At 45.7% G+C, this 20,142-nt stretch overlaps 2 protein-coding genes across 2 annotated transcripts in view; both read right to left on the minus strand.

The window, feature by feature from the left end:
• LOC115837586 (polycystic kidney disease protein 1-like 2) overlaps nucleotides 1-3,732 on the minus strand; it is a 50,873-nt gene extending 47,141 nt beyond the window's left edge. The window contains exon 1 of the mRNA XM_030823743.1: nucleotides 3,414-3,732. Within this exon, the coding sequence (XP_030679603.1) occupies nucleotides 3,414-3,714 (301 nt within the window). The 5' untranslated portion in view covers nucleotides 3,715-3,732. The remainder of the gene's footprint in view (nucleotides 1-3,413) is intronic.
• LOC100586182 (polycystic kidney disease protein 1-like 2) overlaps nucleotides 1-3,738 on the minus strand; it is a 120,368-nt gene extending 116,630 nt beyond the window's left edge. Inside the window, exon 1 of the mRNA XM_030823728.1 lies at nucleotides 3,414-3,738. The gene's annotated coding sequence lies outside the window, so the exon portion shown is untranslated. The remainder of the gene's footprint in view (nucleotides 1-3,413) is intronic.
• Between the last annotated feature and the right edge of the window lie 16,404 nt (nucleotides 3,739-20,142).

A 20,142-nucleotide genomic window follows, 5' to 3' on the forward strand; every position in this document is an offset into this window, starting at 1 on the left:
AGGTGCTTTGATTAAATAAATGAGGCTGCCAGCTCTGTCTAACCATAATCAAGAATTTATTTATTTTGAGATGGGGTCTTGCTCTGTCACCCAGGTTGGAGTGCAGTGGTGCCATTTCAGCTCGCTACAACCTCCGTCTCCCAGGCTCAAGTGATCCTCCCAACTTAGCCTCCTGAGTAGCTGAGACCATGGGTGCAAGCCACTATGCCTGGCTGATTTTTTTGTATTTCTGGTAGAGACAGGGATTTTGTCATGTTGCCCAGGCTGGCCTCCAACTCCTGACCTCAAACTCCACCCGCCTCAGCCTCCCAAAGTTCTGGGATTACAGGCATGAGCCACGACACCCGGCCTTGACCACAGTCTAAGGAAGAGCCAGGGGCCAGGCCCAGTGGCTCGTGCTTGTGATCCCAACATCATGGAGGCGGGAGGACCACTTGCACCCAGGAGTTTAAGACCAGCCTGGGCAACCTAGAGAGACCTTGTCCCTACAAAAAAAAAAAAAAATTTAGTCAGGCATGGTGCCTGTGGTCCCAGCTACTCGGGAGGCTGAGTTGGGAGGATTGCTTGAGCTGAGGTTGGGGCTACAGTGAGCCATCATCATGCCCCTCTACTCCAGCCTGGGAGACAGAGCAAGACCCTGTCTCAATAATAATAATAATAATAAAATAATAATAATAATAATAAAAAGTCCAGAAGTGGGCCATGGGATGTTTTAACATATCATCTTCTTCATAAGCTGTGTCCCTTGCCAAGTACACCTGGGCAGTGCTGAGTTAAAACATAAGCAGTTATTGTAACTTTGGGCCTCTTCAGACCCTTGAAAATACTGATGTAACTCTTGAAGAGGAGTGTGTGTGTGTTTGTGTGTGTGTGTGTGTAAAACAGAACCATGTTGAGGACACCAGAGAGCTAGAAAACACTAAATATAAAAATTTACTATGGGTTGGGTGTGGTGGCTCATGCCTGGAATCCCAGCACTTTGGGAGGCCTCCTCACTTGAGGCTGGGAGTTCAAGACCAGACTGGCCAACATGGTGAAACCCTATCTCTATTAAAAGTACAGAAATTAGCCGTAATTCCAGCTACTGGGGAGGCTGAGGCAGGGGAATCGCTTGAACCTGGGAGGTAGAGGTTGCAGTGAGCCAAGATGGTGCCACTGCACTCCAGCCTGGGAAACAGAGTGAGACTCTGTCTCAAAAAACAAAAATTTATTATGGGTACTCAAAAACATAACTATTAATTCATTGAATGAAATTAATGCAAATGAAATGGTTTTTAAAAATCCAAATGGTACAAAGGGTATAAAATGAAAGTATCTTCCCTCTCCAACCTATGGACTTCTCCATCATTGCTATGTGTCTCATAAATGATTCCAGGATGAATTGAATTGTATTCACACATCAGCATCTATGAGTGCCTGAAATCTATTTACATAAATGCCATGTGATTGCACACAGTATCTGGCCCTTGCTTCTTAAATGACATTAAATATTGGAGGTTGTTACCTCTCAGCCTAGTTAGAACTACCTCATTTTCTGCAACAGCCACACAGTAGCCCTGGAGAGGTTTTAATAGGCACAGCTCCTCTAGCTGGATGTGAATGGATGTTGAATACACAGAAACCGGCAATTGTTGCATCTACACCTCAAGAAACCATTCAGGAGACATTGCCTGCAGGGGTGTCTTAAGAATTCAAATCCCCTTGGCTGTGGATTTTCTTAAATGAGCTTCCTAGTAGCTCATTTATGAAAACACTTCCATCCACTCTGGTGGTGCTCTGTGGCTGTTCAGCACAGGCCATGTCTGATTTCTCAAACCCGGTAGCTTCTACAGGGGCAAAGAGAAGCTCTGGGTACCAAGGAACCCAGTAGGAAAGTCAGGCTTGGCCTTGCTCTGACTGGTAGAGACCCCACCGTGCACCGCCATTTGTGTCATGCTGAGCACGTCTTTTCTCTCTAGACCTCATTTTCCTCCTCCGTGAAAGTAGCCACGCTTACCTCGTGGGGTCTGTGTGAGGTTTAAACGCAAATGTTTTCTTGTCTATTCTCTCTCTCTCTCTCTCTCTTTTTTTTTTTTTTGAGACAGTGTCTCTCTGTGTTGCCCAGGCTGGAGTGCAATGGCACAATCTTGGCTCACTGGAACCTCTGTCTCCCGGGTTTAAGGGATTCTCCTGCCTCAGCCTCCTGAGTAGCTGGGATTACAGGTGCGTGCTACCACGCCCAGCTAATTTTTGTATGTTTAGTAGAGATGAGGTTTCATCATGTTGGCCAGTCTGATCTCGAACTCCTGACCTTGAGTGATCTACCTGCCTCGGCCTCCCAAAATGCCGGGATTACAAGCGTGAGCCACCACGCCCAGGCTCTTTGTCCATTTTCAAGTGTGTCTAGGCACTGGGAAAACAAAAATGGCCGGGGTATGGTTCTTTCCTTGAAGGGCTTGTAGTCTAGGAGGGAGACAGACAACTAAGCCGTTGAAGCCACACCATAAGCACTGCCTTGGAAGTGTGAACAGGGCCCTGCAGGCTCATAGAGAATGACTCACCTGACTGCACTGGATGGGGGAAGGAGCCTTCGGAGAATAAAGGAGAACTAAGACTTTCAGGACCATTAAAATTAGACTGTGGATGGAACCATGCTAAGCACTTGGTCTCCCTTAATCTCAGAGCAAGTGGGGAAAGACAGGTGGGACACTTTAAAAAATAGCTTAGTCATTATTTTCTGAGACTCAGTTTTCTCATCTGTAAAATGGGGACATAAGGCCGGGCACAGTGGCTCCCACCTGTAATCCCAGCACTTTGGGAGGCCAAGGCAGACGGATCACAAGGTCAGGAGATCGAGACCATCTTGGCTAACACAGTGAAACCCCGTGTCTATTAAAAATACAAAAAATTAGCCGAGCATAGTGGCATCTGCCTGTAATCCCAGCTACTCGGGAGGCTGAGGCAGAAGCATCACTTGAACCAGGGAGGCGGAGGTTGCAATGAGACACGATCGCGCCACTGCACTCCAGCCTGGGCGACAGAGAGAGATTCTGTCTCAAAAATAAATAAATAAAAAATGGGGACATAATAATTGTTCTCCTTGTTATTGTAAGAATTCAACATGATAGTGACCATGAGGCATTCAGGATAGTGCCTGGCACTGTCGTAGCAAGGACCAAAGCAGTCGGAGTATTACTATTAGGAACAGGCAAAGAAGTGAACATTTCTAGAGGGTCAGAATTTGATGTGCCAGATTCTGTGCTAGGCATTAGACATGAATTATTTTATTTAACCCACAACACAACCAAAGGGAAGGGTATCCATACCATGAGAATTAGGACATATTAATTTGTTCCATGTTGCTTTGGGTGAGAAGTGATGGCAAGAATTGCAAGCACAAGTTTCTCATAAAACACAGCGATCACGGCACCTACCCTCCGTGGTTCCATTCGGTGCCAAGTTCCACGTGAGTCCAATCCACCATTCCCTGTCCTGGGAGATGTGCTTCTGCAGAAACCGCTGGGTGCCTTCATCCTGAATGAAGACCAAATGGCTTCCTTGCCCCTCGCACCAGCTCTGGGCCTCACGGAAGGTGCGTCCAAGTGGCACAAATTCATAACAAGCATCTCTGAAGGCCACCTGGCTTTTAGAGCAAAAGCTGCCCTCCTCTGGCTTAGCAGTGGTGGCCCTAAGCCTCAGAGCAAGCACCAGAAGTACTAAGCCCACTGCACTCATGCTTGAACCACTGCTGGGGCCTCTGGATGGAGCTCGCTCTTGAGACTTTCATATGTGGGTGCCCTCACGTCCACCCATCATCCATCTTCCCTTCTGTCTTTGCATCACATAATGGTAGCTACCTTTTGTTGAAGAAACAAAAGGCTCAGCTTGACAGTGTCTGCATTTTTGCGTCACCCAGCTCTTTGTTCAACGCCTGCTCCAAAGCCTATTAATTTGTCAAATGGTCTTCTCGGGAAAGATAAAGTTGCTATATCACCTATCTGCTTATCTTTCAGTCAACTGTTAGCAGTGGATAAAAAGTCCTTGCTATTGGTTTTATGTCGTTACTCTGAGGGCTGTATGTTTCGTGCAAAGCCATCAGCATGTGGGAAGTGTGTGATAAAAGAAAACTGGCAGGAAGGTTAGAGAATGGCAGGAAGGCAGGAAGATGGTAAAGAAACCAAGTTGCTTTTATATCCAAGCCCATTGTGCCGAGTGGCAGCTGTGCCCAAATGATACCCATTCTCTCCCCAGCATGGCTTAAATCCTAATGGATATTTGGTCCCTTCTCTGATTCAGCACATTATTCATGACGCATACCTGCTGGAGAATAAAAATCCCCTAAAACATTTATTGGATGTCATCACGAAAATAAGCTCTCACTCAAAGCTCAGAACTGACCATCCTTATCCAGTACCTACACCCTCCCGTGGGCTTCCATGGTCCATGGATCAAGTTCAAATTTCCTAGCTTTGTATACAAGGCTTTGTATGGTCTGGCCTCTGACAGTATTTCCAAACACATCCTCCCAAATGTGGGGAAGCAGGCTCTCTCTCCGCTTGCTGTTGGGAAATTGGTACAACCTCTATTGTGGGCAATGTGATAATATCTATAAAAATTTTAAAAGCACAAACTATAATGCAGCATTTGCACATCTAGGAATTATACCAACAGGTAAATTCATACATGTGTGAAATGCCATATGAATAAGGTTATTCTTGGCAGAATTTGTTAAGAAGGAAAAATTGGAAACAACCTAAATGTCCATTGATAGGAAACGAGTTCGCCAAACATGGTGTATCATATATAACCACTTTCAAAATGAACAAATCATTCCTCTGCAAATTTGGAAGGATCCCTAAGATGTTTGTTTTTTATTTGTTTGTTTTGAGGCACGGAGTCTCGCTGTGTCGCCCAGGCTGGAGTACAATGGCACAATCTCAGCTCATTGCAGCCTCCACCTCCTGGGTTCAAGCAATTCTCGTGTCTCAGCCTCCCGGGTAGCTGGTACTACAGGCACGCACCACCACGCCACGCTAGCTTTTTGTATTTTAGTAGAGATGGGGTTTCACCAAGTTGCCCACGATGGCCTTGAACTCCTGAACTAAGGCAATCCACCCAGCTCGGCCTCCCAAAGTGCTGGGATTATAGGCGAGCGCCAATGCACCTGGTGAGATTTTTGTTAATATTAAAAGCTAAGTATGAGATATTGTATATAATTCAATCCCATTTGCATAAAAACATATCTAAATATTTATTTGTATGTGTATAATATAGCTCATAAAAAACATACAAGAGGCCAGGTGCGGTGGCTCACGCCTGTGATCCCAGCACTTTGGGAAGCCGAGGCGGGTGGATCGCTTGAGCTCAGGAATTCGAAACCAGCCTGGCCAACATGGTGAAACCTGGTCTCTACTCAAAACACAAAAAATTAGCCGCGCATGGTGGTGCATGCCTGTAATGCCAGCTACTTGGGAAGCTGAGGCAGGAGAATTGTTTGAACCTGGGAGGCAGAGGTTGCAGTGAGCTGAGATCACGCCATTGCACTCCAGCCTGGGCAAGAAGAGTGAAACTCCGTCTCAAAGAAACAAAAACAAAAACGAAACAACAACAACAAAACATATACAAGAGCTGGGCGAGATGACTCACACCTATAATCCCAACACTTCGGGAGGCCAAGGCGGGCGGATTACCCTGAGGTCAGGAGTTCGAGACCAGCCTGGCCAACATGGCAAAACCCCATCTCTACTAAAAATACAAAAAATTAACCAGGCGTGGTTGCATGTGCCTGTGATCCCAGCTACTCAGGAGTCTGAGGCACGAGAATCATTTGAACCTGGGAGGCAGAGGTTGCCGTGAGCTGAGATCACGCCACTGCACTCCAACCTGGGCAACAGAATGAGACTCTGTCTCAAAAAAAAAAAAAAAAAAATCAAAGCCCAGAGTTGGATGATGTGGTCTGCATAGTGCATAAGAAATTAGTAATCTGAGGTTACAGAGGGAGCCTTGCAATGTGGTGAGACCCTGGAGTGTTCAGAAAAGGTGTCAGGTATATAATTCCTCCAGCCAGAGACGTTAGAGAATGCAGTTGTCTAATATTTGGCTTTAAGCCGTTAACTTGCTCTGACATAAGTCACTCTTTCTTTCTCCCCATTGCCCCTCCTCTATCCCTTGGCAACCACTAATTTTTTTTTTGTTTGTTTTTTGTTTTTTGAGGCGGAGTCGTGCTCTGTCATCCAGGCTGGAGTGCAGCGGCTCGATCTTCAACTTCCACCTCCTGCGTTCGAGTGATTCTCGAGCCTCAGCCTCCCAAGGAGCTGAGATTACAGGCACGTGCCACCACGCCCGGCTGATTTTTGTATCTCTAATCTATTTTCTGACTCTATGGATTTGCCTATTCTGGACGTTTCACCTAGATGGAGTCATACAATACGTGGACTTTTGTGTTTGGCTACTTTCACTTAGCATCGTGTTTTCAAGGTTCATCCACGTTGTAGCATGTACTTCACTCCTTTTTATGGCTGAATCATATCCCATCCTGTGGATAAACCACATTTTATCTATCATCAGTTGATAGACATTTGGGTTGTTTTACTGTGTGAATTTCTTAGGGAAGGGACATCTCTTAATCTCTGTCTATCCCATGTCTGGCTCATGATAAGACTCAAGGAACATTTGCCAGCCTCGCCCCATCTCCCAGGTCCCTGGAGATTACCCTGTTGCCTCTGTCATTTTCCTAGAAACCACTGCAATCCTTCTGGAGTGACCCTGCCAGACAGAGAATGGAGAAGGGCTAGAGCCCAGGATGGGATGCAGGATCATTGCTGACTCAGGCTAGGACACAGGCTGAGCAGAACAGGGCTGTTATCTCTAGAGGTCAACCTTCTAATAACTTTCCTTCAAAAACTATGTGGAAAGTCACATGCAGTGATAATGTAAAGGGTAAAGTCTTAATTTATGTCTCTAATGGAACTTGCTTGGGGACATTTGATAACAAATGCAAATCTGCAGGCTAAATTCCATGTTCGCATTCTTTACGTTCTGATAAATTGCAGCCTCCTGGGCACAGTGTTCTTCTTGTTGACATCAGCTCCCAATGTCCCTTAACCTCTGTGTGCATGAAGCTCCCCTGAATGTAGTCAGGACGTGGCTGGACACTGTGAGCATTATTTCCAGTGATCTGATCCAGCTGTCTGAGCCTCCAAGTGGGATCAGCAACATGAAAACAGAAAGACAGCAAGTTTGGTTTAAATAAGGCGTTGAGGCCAGGCGCAGAGGCTCACGCCTGTAATCCAAGCACTTTGGGAAGCTGAGACAGGTGGATCACCTGAGGTCAGGAGTTTGAGACTCAGCCTGACCAACATGGAGAAACCCCATCTCTACTAAAAATACAAAATTAGCCAGGCATGGTGGTGGACGCCTGTAATCCCAGCTACTGGGGAGGCTGAGGCAGAATTACTTGAACCCGGGAGTCAGAGGTTGTGGTGAGCAAAGATCGCACCATTGCACTCCAGCCTGGGCAACAAGAGCGAAACTCCATCTCAAAAGATAAAAAATAAAAATAAGGCATTGAGTCCATAAAAAGAACCATAAAGATAGTTAGGCCCTGTGGCCCAGACATTCCAGTCTGGGGAATATTCCCATCTTACTTTGGGTCCCCCAGAAGCCAACTGACACTGAGATTAAGAGCAAGGAGTCTATTTGCTTTTTGTTTTCACGTTTTGTTTTTTTTTTTTTTTGAGACAGTCTCACTCTGTCACCCAGGCTGGATTGCAGTGTCGCCGTCTTGGCTCATTACAGCCTCCGTCTCCCCGGTTCAAGCAATTATCCTACCTCAACCTCCTGAGTAGCTGGGATTACAGGCACACGCCACCACGTCCAGGTAATTTTTGTATTTTTAGTAGAGATAGAGTTTCACCACATTAGCCAGGCTGGTCTTGAACTCCTGGCCTCAAATGATCCGCCACCCTCAGTCTCCCAAAGTGCTCGGATTACAGGTGTGAGCCATCGCACCCAGCCTCAAGGAGTCTATTTGGGAGGGAATCTAGGAAACCCTGACAGGGGAAGAGGAGTATATTTCTCTGTAGGAATTGGCGGCTTTATCAATCATATTTAATATTGGTTCTCCTTTAGATCGTAAAGAGGACATAGCAGAAGAATTTCCATGGTCCCATTATCCTAACATATTTTCATTTCTTCAGGGTGCCTTCATACACCTTGTTCCCTTGAAGACAGGTGTTTTCCCAGGCACAACTGTAGTATCTGTGATTAGTTCATAAGCATTTCCTGCTTAGCATTAGACGGGAAGGCTTTTCCATGTTGCTAATGGGCTTTGAAATTGACATGGTGGTGGCAGAGCCTCCTTTTACTAAATGGACATTGCTAAATCATTCCGATCTTGCTGGACACGTCGTGTGGATTTTAGTCATCTGTTTCTCATTTGTCTGGCTTTGCTATTCTAGTCAACACAACTTTGAACATCTTCTTGCATGCATGCTGTAGCCTGGGCTGAGTTATCTTTTGAGGATTGTAGCAGACACTGTCAGTGCTCACCCTAACCCACACACCTGCCATGCACACACCTGTGGCTCTGCCTCCCTCTGCATATGTGGGACAGGATGGAAGTGCCTGGAAGTTAGCACCTCTCAGGAGAAAGTCTCAACCTTGACTGAGCAGAACTGGTGAATCAATACCCTGACTCCTGAAGATAACTCTGAGGCATGTGTCCATCGGCCCCAGGAGATCCCCAGCCAGACTGTGTTTCAGTTGCTCATGATGGTGATAGGCTTGAGAATGTATTGTTAACATCTTCTCTCCTCCCTTATCTTATTTCCCCATTCCCCTGCTGTTATTTCCTAGGTTCAAATCTTAGCCTTCTCCAGAGAAACAGAATCAATAGGAGATAGATAGATCTATAGACACAGATAGATAGATAGATGCACAGATACATAGACACACAGACAGGTGAATAGATAGATGGATATTATAAAAATAAAAAAGAAAATAAATAAATAAAGCAAAAAATAAACCAGGGCCAGGCACAGTGGCTCACACGTGTAATCCCAGCACTTTGGGAGGCCGAGGCAGGTGGATCACCTGAGGTCAGGAGTTTGGGACCAGCCTGACCAAAATGGTGAAACCCCATATCTACAAAAATACAAAAATTAGCAGGGCATGGCGGTGTGTGCCTGTAATCCCACTACTCAGGAGGCTGAGGCAGAAGAATTGCTTGAACCTGGGAGGCGGAGGTTTCAGTGAGCCAAAGGTTTCAGTGAGCTGAGATTGCATCCTTAGACTCCAGCCTGGGCGACAAGAGCAAAAACTGTTTCAAAAAAAAAAAAGGAACCAAATAGGCCACACACAGTGGCTCATGCCTGTAATCCCAGCACTTTGGGAAGCCGAGTCAGGTGGATCACTTGAGACCAGGAGTTCAAGACCATCCTGGTCTACATAGCGAAATCCCTTCTCTACTAAAAATACAAAAATTAGTTGGGTGTGGTTGCGCACCTCTGTAATCCCAGCTACTTGAGAGGCTGAGGCAGGAGAATCATTATGATCATGGAAGCTAAGAAGTCCATAATCTGCTGTCTGCAACCTGGAGACCCAGGAAAGCCAACGGTCTAACCCCCAAGCCTAGAGGCCCAGGAACAAGGAGCTCTGATGTCCAAAAGCAGGAGAAACGGATATCCCAGATCACTTTTTGTTCTATTCAGGTCCTCCATGATGGCCATCCACACTGGGGAGGGTGGGTGAGCCTTTCTCAGTACACTGATCCAAATGCCAGTCTTTTCTGGAAACTACATCGCAGACACATCCAGACATACTGTTTTACCAGCTCTCTGGGAAATCCCTTAGCCCAGTCAAGTTGACACTTAAAATTAACCATCACAACCTCCCAAATAAATTTCTTGTGCTTGAATCCTACTTCTGGGGGAACCCAAGCCTAGAAAGACATATTCCCAGGACGAGGGCACCTGGACCACAGGGGTGAATATCTTCATGATTCTTGTTGTAGACTCAATGCCCTATTTAAACCAAATTAATTATCTTTCCATTGCTCATGTGACCGATCCCACCTGAAGACTAAGACTGGTAGATCAAATCCCAGGACGTACCCTCGCACAGCCAAGTGGGGTCCTGGGGTCCTGGCTGCTTTCCTGATGGCTTCAATTCTGTACTTGGAGACCATCTTTGAGCACCTGATAACAACCTCAGTCTTTGGAATGATGAGCTCTTGATTATTTATTGATTTATTTTTATTACTTTTAAATTTTATTTTATTTTTATTTTTGTATAGATGGGGTCTCACACTGACACCCAAGCTGGAGAGCTGTGACATGATGACAGCACACGGCAGCCTCAAACTCCTGGACTCAAGTGACCCTCCCGCCTCAGCCTCCTGAGTAGCTGGGACTACAGGCATGTGCCACCACGCCGAGCTAATTTTAAAAAATTTATTTTTTAGATATGGGAGTCTCACTGTGTTGTCCAGGCTGGTTTCAAACTCCTGGGCTCGGGTGATCCTCCCACCTCAGCCTCCCAAAGCACTGGGATTACAGGGGCGAGACACCATGCCTGGCCCTTATCTTGATTTTTCAAAACATGTATGTAGGTGAACCCTACAGGTTTGCTCATGTATATTTCTTTATTTATTTTAATTTTTAATTTTTGTGGGTACATAGTAGGTGTATATATTTATGGGGTACATAAGATGTTTTGATAGAGGCATGCGATGTGAAATAAGCACTTCGTAGAGAATGATGTATCCATCCCCTCAAGCATTTATCCTTTGAACTACAAAGAATCCGATTACACCCTTTTATTTTAAGATATACAATTAAGTTATTTCATGTATGTTAGTTGGTTGCTTTCACAGGGTGGCTGGCTACCTGGATCTTACAGGATTAGCCAGACAGAATGGGGCAGAGCTGGAGGTTGGGGCTTGGGGGAGAGCTGGTAGAATGATTGTCTCAGGGAGAGGCCCAGAATGCCAAAGCCCTATTTCTTTCTTTTTTTGTTTGTTGTTGTTGTTGTTTGAGACGGAGTCTCGCTCTGTTGCCCAGGCTGGAGTGCAGTGACATGATCACAGCTCACTGTAACCTCCACCTCCCGGGTTCAAGTGATTCTCATGTCTCAGCCTCTTGAGTAGCTAGGATTACAGGTGTGTGCCATGAAGCCTGGCTAATTTTTGCATTTTTCATAGAGATGGGGTTTCACCATGTTGGTCAGGCTGGTCTCAAACTCCCAGCCTCAAGTGACCTGCCTGCCTCGGCCTCCCAAAGTGCTGGGATTACAGGTGTGAGCCACCATGCCTGGCCATCTGAAGCTTTATTTTAGTACCCCAGAACCAAAAGAAACTACAACCACCCCAGGTATTTTCCACTGAGTGGTCCTCCATGCCCTGTCACACCGCCACACTCTCGCACATGCTGTTCCCTGTACCAGGAGTGCTTTCTTTTGTACACTTGCTTCTACACTTCTGCCCTTTTTCTACAATTGCTCAATTGTCACCCTCTTCTCTGATTTTTGGTTGTGTTTGTTTTTTTGTTTGTTTGTTTGTTTTGAGACAGAATTTCGCTCTGGCACGCAGGCTGGAGTGCAGTGGCACAATCTTGGCTCACTGCAGCCTCCACCTCCTGGGTTCAAGCAATTCTCCTGCCTCAGCCTCTGCAGCAGCTGGGATTACAGGCCTGTGACACCATATCCAACTAATTTTTGTATTTTTAGTAGAGATGGGGTTTTGCCATGTTGGGTAGGCTGGTCTCAAACTCCTCACCTCAAGCGATCCAGCCGCCTCAGCTTCCCAAGGTGCTGGGATTACAGGCGTGAGCCACTGCACCTGGCCCAATCTATTCTCTGAAGGCTTCTCATGTCCTACCGCAGTTAATTGCCACGTCTTCCATGCCCTAATAGCAGTTTAATGTACTTCCATTTTAGTACCATTTAAAGGTGACAGCAAGCTTTAAAAAAAAGTGAGTCATAGAGAGTGCAAGAGAAACAATAAGAAGTTGGCTGTAAAAATAAATTCATTTCTAGCCTTTTCTGTTCTCATTTTAAAAGTAAGTTGCTTGATGACAGGTGGTTTAACATTAGTCTCAGAAAGACATATTAAAGTCCTAATCCCTGGTACCTTTGAATGTGACTTCATTTGGAAATAGGGTCTTTGCAGAAATAACCAAGTTAAGATGAGTTCATTAGGTTGGGCCCTAATGCAGGGACTGGTGTCCTTACAGGAAGGGGGAAATCTGGACACAGAGAACCGGGGCAGCGGGGGATGTCGTATGAGGATGGAGACAGAGGTTGGAGTGATAAGCAAGTCAAGGGACATGACTTGAAGTCAAGATTGGCAGCCACCAGAAACTGGAAGAGGCAAAGAAGGATCCTCCCCTTGAAACCTCAGAGGGCCCGTGACCCTGCAGTACTTTGTTACGGCAGCCCTAGGACACGCATGCGATGCCTGTGCAGCACAAAGAGGCCACATGCCATTCATTTATTTGTTCACTTATTGCTCACTCATTCACTTGTTCACTTATTCATTCCATAAGTATTTGTTAAACATCTACTCTGTGCAAGGCACTAAGCTAATCTGGATTTCAACAGGAAAATGACATGATCAGGTTCCAATTTTAGCCAAGTCACCTAGCAGCAGCAAAGGTGGATTGGAGGGGGTTGGAGGTAGTAGGGAGGCCTCACAGGTCTGTTTGCAGAGGTTAAAAATAACGACAGTGGCTGGTGGCTGGAGGAGAGTGGACCAATCTGAAAGATTATTTAGGAGGTAGAAATATCAGGATTATAGGTCAGATTATAACCTGATAGTTTGGTTTTCTGTTTTGTTTTGTTTTGTTTCGTTTTGAGATATGGTTTTGCTCTGTTGCCCAGAGCAAACGTGGAGTGCAGTGGTGTGATCACAGCTCACTGCAGCCTCAAACTCCTGGCTCAAGCAATCCTCCCACCTCCGCCTCCCAAGTAGCAGGGACTACAAGCATGTGTCACCATGCCCAGCTAATTTTTTTTTTTGAGTCAGTCTCACTCTGTTGCCCAGGCTAGAGTGCAGTGGCATGATCTCGGCTCACTGCAACCTCCGCCTGCCATAATCTGCTGATAACAACTTCAGTCTTTGGAATGATGAGCTCTTGATTATTTATTGATTCATTTTTATTACTTTTAAATTTTATTTTATTTTTATTTTTGTAGAGATGGGGTCTCACACTGACACCCAAGCTGGAGGGCAGTGTCATGATCACAGCACACCACAGCCTCAAACTCCTGGACTCAATTGACCCTCCCACCTCAGCCTCCTAAGTAGCTGGGACTATAGGTATGTGCCACCACGCCGGGCTAATTTTTTAAAAATTTGTTTTTTAGAGACAGGATTCTCTGACTCAGCTTCCCAAGTAGCTGGGACTATAGGTGCACACCACCACGCCTGGCTAATTTTTGCCTTTTTTATAGAGATGGGGTTTCACCATGTTGGCCAAAACTCCTGGCCTCAAGTGATCCATCCACTTCTGTCTCCCAAAGTGCTGGGATTACAGGCATGAGCCACCACACCTGGCCCCAGCTAATTTTTTTTTTTTTTTTTTTTTTTTTTGAGGCGGAGTCTCACTCTGTCGCCCAGGCTGGAGTGAAGTGGCGAGATCTCGGCTCACTGAAAGCTCCTCCTCCCGGGTTCACGCTTTTCTCCTGCCTTAGCCGCCCGAGTTGCTGGGAACTACAGGTGCCCGCCACCACACCCAGCTAATTTTTTGTAGTTTTAGTAGAGACGGTTTCACCGTGTTAGCCAGGATGGTCTTGATCTTCTGACCTCATGATCCACCCGCCTCGGCCTCCCAAAGTGCTGGGATTACAGGCGTGAGCCACTGCGCCTGGCCAGCCCCAGTGAATTTTTTTTTTTAAGTTTTTGTAGAGATGGGGGTCTCAGTATATTGCCCAGGCTGATCTCGAACTCCTGGGCTCAAGCAATCCTCTTGCCTCAGCCTCACAGAATGCTGCGATTAAAGCCATGAGTCACTGCACCCAGTCTTGATAGTTACTTTTTTAATTGAATTTTTGTCAAGCATCCTTGATTGAACCCTAATTACATACATGGTGGAAATTTGGTTTTCCAGCTCAGGCATCAGGATAACTTATTTTTTATGCATTTATTTATCAGCAATGCCTTCTGTATTTCAATCTTATCAATTCTTCCTTCTATGCATGGGATATTAGTGTTAGATAACTTATAGCACTTATAATTGTTACTTGCCTTCTTATCTTCCTTGTTAGACTTTGAACCCATTGAGGTCAGGAGATACAATTCTCCAGTTTTCTGTGTCTAATACTCCACATGACAGTAGTCTTAACTGCTCTGTAGAATGTTGTAGAATTAATGAATCTTCTTAATATTGATGGCATAATTTATGGTCTTTTGTTCAGTAGTGAAGGTTTTTTGTTTTGTTTGTTTGTTTGTTTGAGATGGAGTTTTGCTCCTGTCACCCAGGCTGGAGTGCAATGGCAAGATCTTGGCTCACTGCAACCTCTGCCTCCTGGGTTCAAGCAATTATCCTGCCTCAGCCTCCCAAGTAGCTGGGATTACAGGGGCCCGCCACCATGCCCAGCTAATTTTTGTATTTTTAGTACATACAGGGTTTCACCACGTTCTCCAGGCTGGTCTTGAACTCCTGACCTCAGGTGATCTGCCTGTCTCGCCCTCCCAAAGTGCTGGGATTACAGGGGTGAGCCACTGCACCCAGTGAAGTTTTTCCTCCGGAAGCCCCAGGGAGGCTGTCTGGTTCCCCGTGCTGTTCTCCCTTTGCGGGGACAGCAGGTGCCACCATTGCGGGGACTTTGGCTGCCACTATGGACTCTGCTATCTAAGAATTCAAAGATCTCTTTGTTAGCTGGTCCACTTATCACCCTGGCTAATTAGAGGCACCATTTAGAAGCAAACTTAATTGGAAAATTGCAAAGTAATTTAAATATGATAATATTATCTCCAAAAGGTTAATATTAACTAATTTTAGTTAATCATTTTGTAATCAGAGATATAGAATTGCAAAATAAGGCTGTTGTGTTTTTAATAGCATGAAAACTTTTTGAACTCGCTTTTATTTCTTAACCTCATGACTGTTCTATAGGCTCCACCTGTCCTGTGGGACAAGTGGCCTCAGAGAAGGAGCGACACCTCTTCCCTGCCCCTTCCCAAAATCACTCGAGGAAGAGGATCCCATGGTCAGATCTTCCACCTCCATCACATATTGCATGACCTCTGACCTCACCAAGCTTCTGCTGCTTTGTCCATAAGATGGGGATAATAATAGTTCCGGCCAAACAGTGCCTGTGCAAGGATTAGAAGATTCAATGGGTGCAAAATGCAGAGAAGGGGGCACACTCTATGTGAACTCCCTTCCTTCTCCAGCCCTGAAGTTCACGTTCTTCCTCTCCCCAAAAGGAGGAGATGAAGGCATTCTACTTCCTCTGATAGTATCTTAGAGCCTCCCAAGGGCCGACTGTGTGTGATTCTATTTCCAGCCTTCCTCTCTCCCAGTGCAAACCCAATTCTGCTATCTCTGGATTGCTACAGAAGCAGCACTGTCAACTTCTGCAAACATGTGTGCCTTGTGAGGAAGCCAGGAGATCTCCAATCCGACACCAATGCCAGGAGGGACCCGTTGGTAAAGGCCTTCATGCAATGCAGACCTCCTTGCTCTCTGTTTCTTCCCAAGGCCTGACTGCAATGCAGACTTTCCTCCTCTATGCTCTAATTTTCTTCCTGGTTTCCTCTCAGCAACTCGCACCTCCACTTCCACAATCTGTTGGAAATTTTCCTGTTCCCTCCCTCCCTCTCTCTTCTGCTCACCTTTCTTGCTTCTCTCCCCCCACAGCCCTACATAACGTACGCCTCTCCCTTCCGCAATCCAGAACAATTTGTGTAGCAGCCACCCCATGTGATATTTTGAGTCTGGGCACAAGCAGGTCCTGCTAGTAGGAACGCTCTTCTTGTCTTCTTCACGTGGCCAATGCCTAGCAATCCTTCAGGTCTTGGAGCAAACATTAGTCTTTCTGTGATGTCTGCTCTCCACTACGCTCCTCCAGCCTTGTACGATGTCTCATACCTTCCTTTGTGGCCAAGCATACTGTGTTCCATATTTATGGAACAGATGAATGAATGTATGCATGGACTAATTTACATTTTTACCATTGTCAGCCACGGGCTTCCCTGACATTGCACCCTCTCAACTGGCTTTCCATACAGCCATAACTGCCTTGGCCTCCCTATAAATGCCATCTTAGCAGTTCTGCTAACTCAGCGCTGTCAATAGAACTTTCTGTGATCATGGAAATGTTCTGTGACTGCACTGTCCAGTATAACAGCCACCAATTACACAGGGCAACAGAGCCCTTGAAATGTGGTTACTGTGAAAGAGGAGCTCACATCTTCATTTAACTTCATTGCAATTAATGTATATTTAAATATAAATAGCCAAGTGTGCTTAGCAGCTACTGTGTTGAACAGCATAGCTAAGCTATCACATGAATAGCTTCATTGAACGTCTTCTCCTAGGATGCTACTGCCTGCAGTATAAAGGCCATATTCTTACAAATGCTGCACAGTGCAATCGTTAAGCCACTTACCAGCCCTAGATAGTGGAGATGAACATGGATGCAAGTACAGATTCTAGAGCCAGGCTACCGTAATTCAAAGCCCAGCTCTGGGATACTGAGCAAGTTTCTTAGCTTCTCTGTGCCTCCTTTTCTTTATCTTTAAAACGGGGCAAAACCACCTAAACTCAGGATTATTGTGAGGAGGACATGGATTCATATGTGTAAAAGGTTTAGAAGAGGGTCTGGTATATACAAAGCTCTCAATAAATGGCCAGTGGTCCTCCTGCCTGGAGAGGCCCCCTCCTCCTTCGCCATCCAAATACTTCTCACTCTCAAGGGCTCAGCTGTGCACTCCCTCCTCCAGGAAGCCTTCTTTCCTAATCCTCCCCAGCATCACCAAGCTTTCCTTCCTCAGAACTCCTGTGATACCTCCTGTCTGTGCCTCTTGTAAAGCAGCTATTCTAGGCAACTAATTATTACTTACTGTGTACGTACATGGCTTCACAGCCAGGCTAAAAGAGACTTAAATCCCAATGATCCAATGTATTGGTTTCTATTTTTCAACTGCATGCAAGTAACTCAAAATTAGTATGTTTGATTATTATTTTGGCTGGTTGTTCCAGTTTTTCTGTCTTTCCCAAGAAAAGAAAGGGGGAAAGAATGCTTTGAGTGCCTACTGTATTTTAAGTACTGTGACATACACAGTTTTACACGTTTAATTTAAACATTGTAGCCACTCAATGAGGCAGATGTTATCATTTCCATTTCAGAGATTAGGAAACTGAGGGTCTGAGACTTTAGTACGTGGTTCAGACATTTAGTTTGTAGGAGGAAGAACTGAAACCCAAATGCAAATGAGTCTTTCAGGGTAGCTAGTTTCCAAAGATGGCCCCAAAGGGACCATATAGCCCAGACCCTGTAGTCGCAACCTTGAGTGGTCCCTTCTCACGGAATTTTTGCTGGCCCTGTGATTGGCTCTAACCAATAGAAGACAGTAGAAGATAAACTATGTCAATTCTGGTGTAGCCTTAAAAGGTGTTGGCAACTTCTGCTTCCTCTCTCTTGTGTCACTCACCTTTGGGAGACCTTTGATGCTGTGTATTATAAAAAGTTTGGCTACTGTGCTGGTAAGATCTCACAGAGACAAAGCGAGGCCAAGGCCCAGCCCCTCTAACATCCTAGTCAATTCCAGCAACCATGTAAGGAACGCTGAGCAATGAAAGCAGAAGAACCGCCCAGCTGAGCCCATGCCCACGCAACCTGCAGAACTTAGAGAGTGTATGAATGATTGTTGTTTTAAGCCACTACATTTTGGAGTGGGATGTTAAACAGCAATAAATAACCAAAACTCTTACCTAAGATGTGCCATTTCTCTCTACATTGCCATTGCCCCTGTTCTCTTATGCACTGGCCAGTTTCCAGTCCCGTTTTAAGGCAGTGAATGCATTACGCAAATTGTCTGTGAAACACTTACCTTTGCTCTCCTAGCTCTTTCCCAGCCAGCAGCTCTGAAAGGTGGGAAGCATTACAGTTTTGTGGGGAAGAACAAGTACTGATCGGCTGTTGACCTACATGAAGTTACTCCACATCTCTGAGACTATAAAAATAAGATTGCTACTGACATCCTTGTAGGGATGGGGAGGGATTAAAAGAAATACTGATACTAGAACACTTAGTACAGTAACCAGCACATGCAAGCATTCAGATCAGAGGCTGGAGGAGAGCAGGCCAGGAGACAGCTTCTACTGGAACCAACCCCTTATCCCATTCTGCCCATATTAGTGAAAACAACAGAACACAAGGGTCAGGCCTCCATGGGTTCAGAGGAATGCCAGAGCTTTTGAGGGGAAGAGCAGCTGCTGCTTCACGTCAATGGGTTTTCAACATGAAGGCGGTCCTACAAACCAAGTGAGACCCCTTCCCCTTTGGGAAATATATGTCCAGCCTCAGCCTCCAAACAAAAAGAACATCATGGGAGCAAAAAAGGCAGAGACTGGGTCTCATTAATCACCTCTATTCCATCAGAGATTGGCGTGTAGTAGGTATCAGGTCCAAAAAGGCACAGATTTGTTTGTTCACTGCTACATTTCCAGCACATAGTAGGTGCTCAATCAATATGTGTTGAATGGGCCAGACTCGGTAGCTCATGCCTGTAATCTCAACACTTTGGGAGGCCAAGGCAGGTGGATCACTTGAGCTCAGGAGTTTGGGACCACTTGCCCAATTGCCTGGGCAATTTGGCAAAACACCATTTCTACAAAATACAAAAAAATTAGCCTAGAGTGGTGGCACACGCCTATCGTCCCAGCTACTCAAGAGGCTGAGGTGGAAGGATCACTTGAACATAGGAGGTTGAGGCTGCAGTGGGCTGAGATTGCACCACTGCACTCCAGCCTGGGTGACAGAGTGAGACCCTGTCTCAAAACAAAAGAAAAAGTGTTGGATGCACTGCCTGCAGCGGACACTGTCAGTTGCCTATCCCAGGCCATTCCCTCCTTTTACCTTGCTAATGGAATTCTGACAAGATCCAGATGGCAATGATGCCACTCCAGGGGTGACTCAGAGGTAATTGAATTAAAGTTTGTCTGAGGAAGTGAAAGAGCTCCTGTTCCTCTTTGTCTGTGATTGGTTAGGGGTGGTCATGTGACACAGTTCAATTCAGCCAATGAGGCACAAGAGAAAATCTGCTCAGTGGATTCTGGGAAAGATTTCCCTCCAGCATAAAATGAGAGGTCTACAAAGAAAACTCCTCTTCTGTGCCTGCCTTATCTTCCTGGTTTTGCACATCTCTATGTGAGGCCATGATTTCCCAGGCAATGGCAGTCATTCATAACCAGAACTGAACAAGCCAATGATGAGAAGCCAACTTTCTGAGGCTGGAAGCGTGGAAGCCCTCGCCAGGCGAGCTTCCGAGTCACCCAGCATGCCACCTCTCGATGGCTCGATGTCTGCAATAAATGTGCATCTTTGGAGTTTCAGCAGATGTTCTGTTACCTGCAGCAAAAGTGTGTTCCCTTACTCACTGTGACTTATTGATATTGTGATGGGCTGAATTGTGTTGTGTAAAATTCATACATGGAAGCCCTAACACCCCATATGGCAGACTGTGACTGTATTTGGAGATAGGGTCGTTAAAAAGGTGATTAAATTAAAATGAGGCCATTAGGTTGGCCCCTGATCCAATATAACTGGTCTCCTTAGGAGAAGAGGAAATTTGACTGGGCACAGGGGCTTGTGCCTGCAGTCCCAGCTACTCAGGAGGCTGAGGCAGGAGGATCACTTGAGTCCAGGTGTTTGAGACTGTAGTGAGCTATGATTGCACCACTGCACTCCAGCCTGGGCAACAGAATGAGACCCTGTCTATTAAATAAATAAATAAAATTTAAAAATAAAAGAAGAGGAAATTCAGACACGCCAAGAGATACCAAGGATATGCACACAGAGAAAGACTACGTGAAGACGCAGCGAGAAATCACACCCGCTACCTTGATCTCCCAAACAACCTGATACCTTGTTGTTTTTTTGTTGTTGTTTTTCATTTGTTTTTGTTTTTTTGAGACGGAGTCTTACTCTGTTGCCCAG

The sequence above is a fragment of the Nomascus leucogenys genome, chromosome 2 (assembly GCF_006542625.1).
Source record: "Nomascus leucogenys isolate Asia chromosome 2, Asia_NLE_v1, whole genome shotgun sequence".
Classification (NCBI taxonomy): Eukaryota; Metazoa; Chordata; class Mammalia; order Primates; family Hylobatidae; genus Nomascus; species Nomascus leucogenys.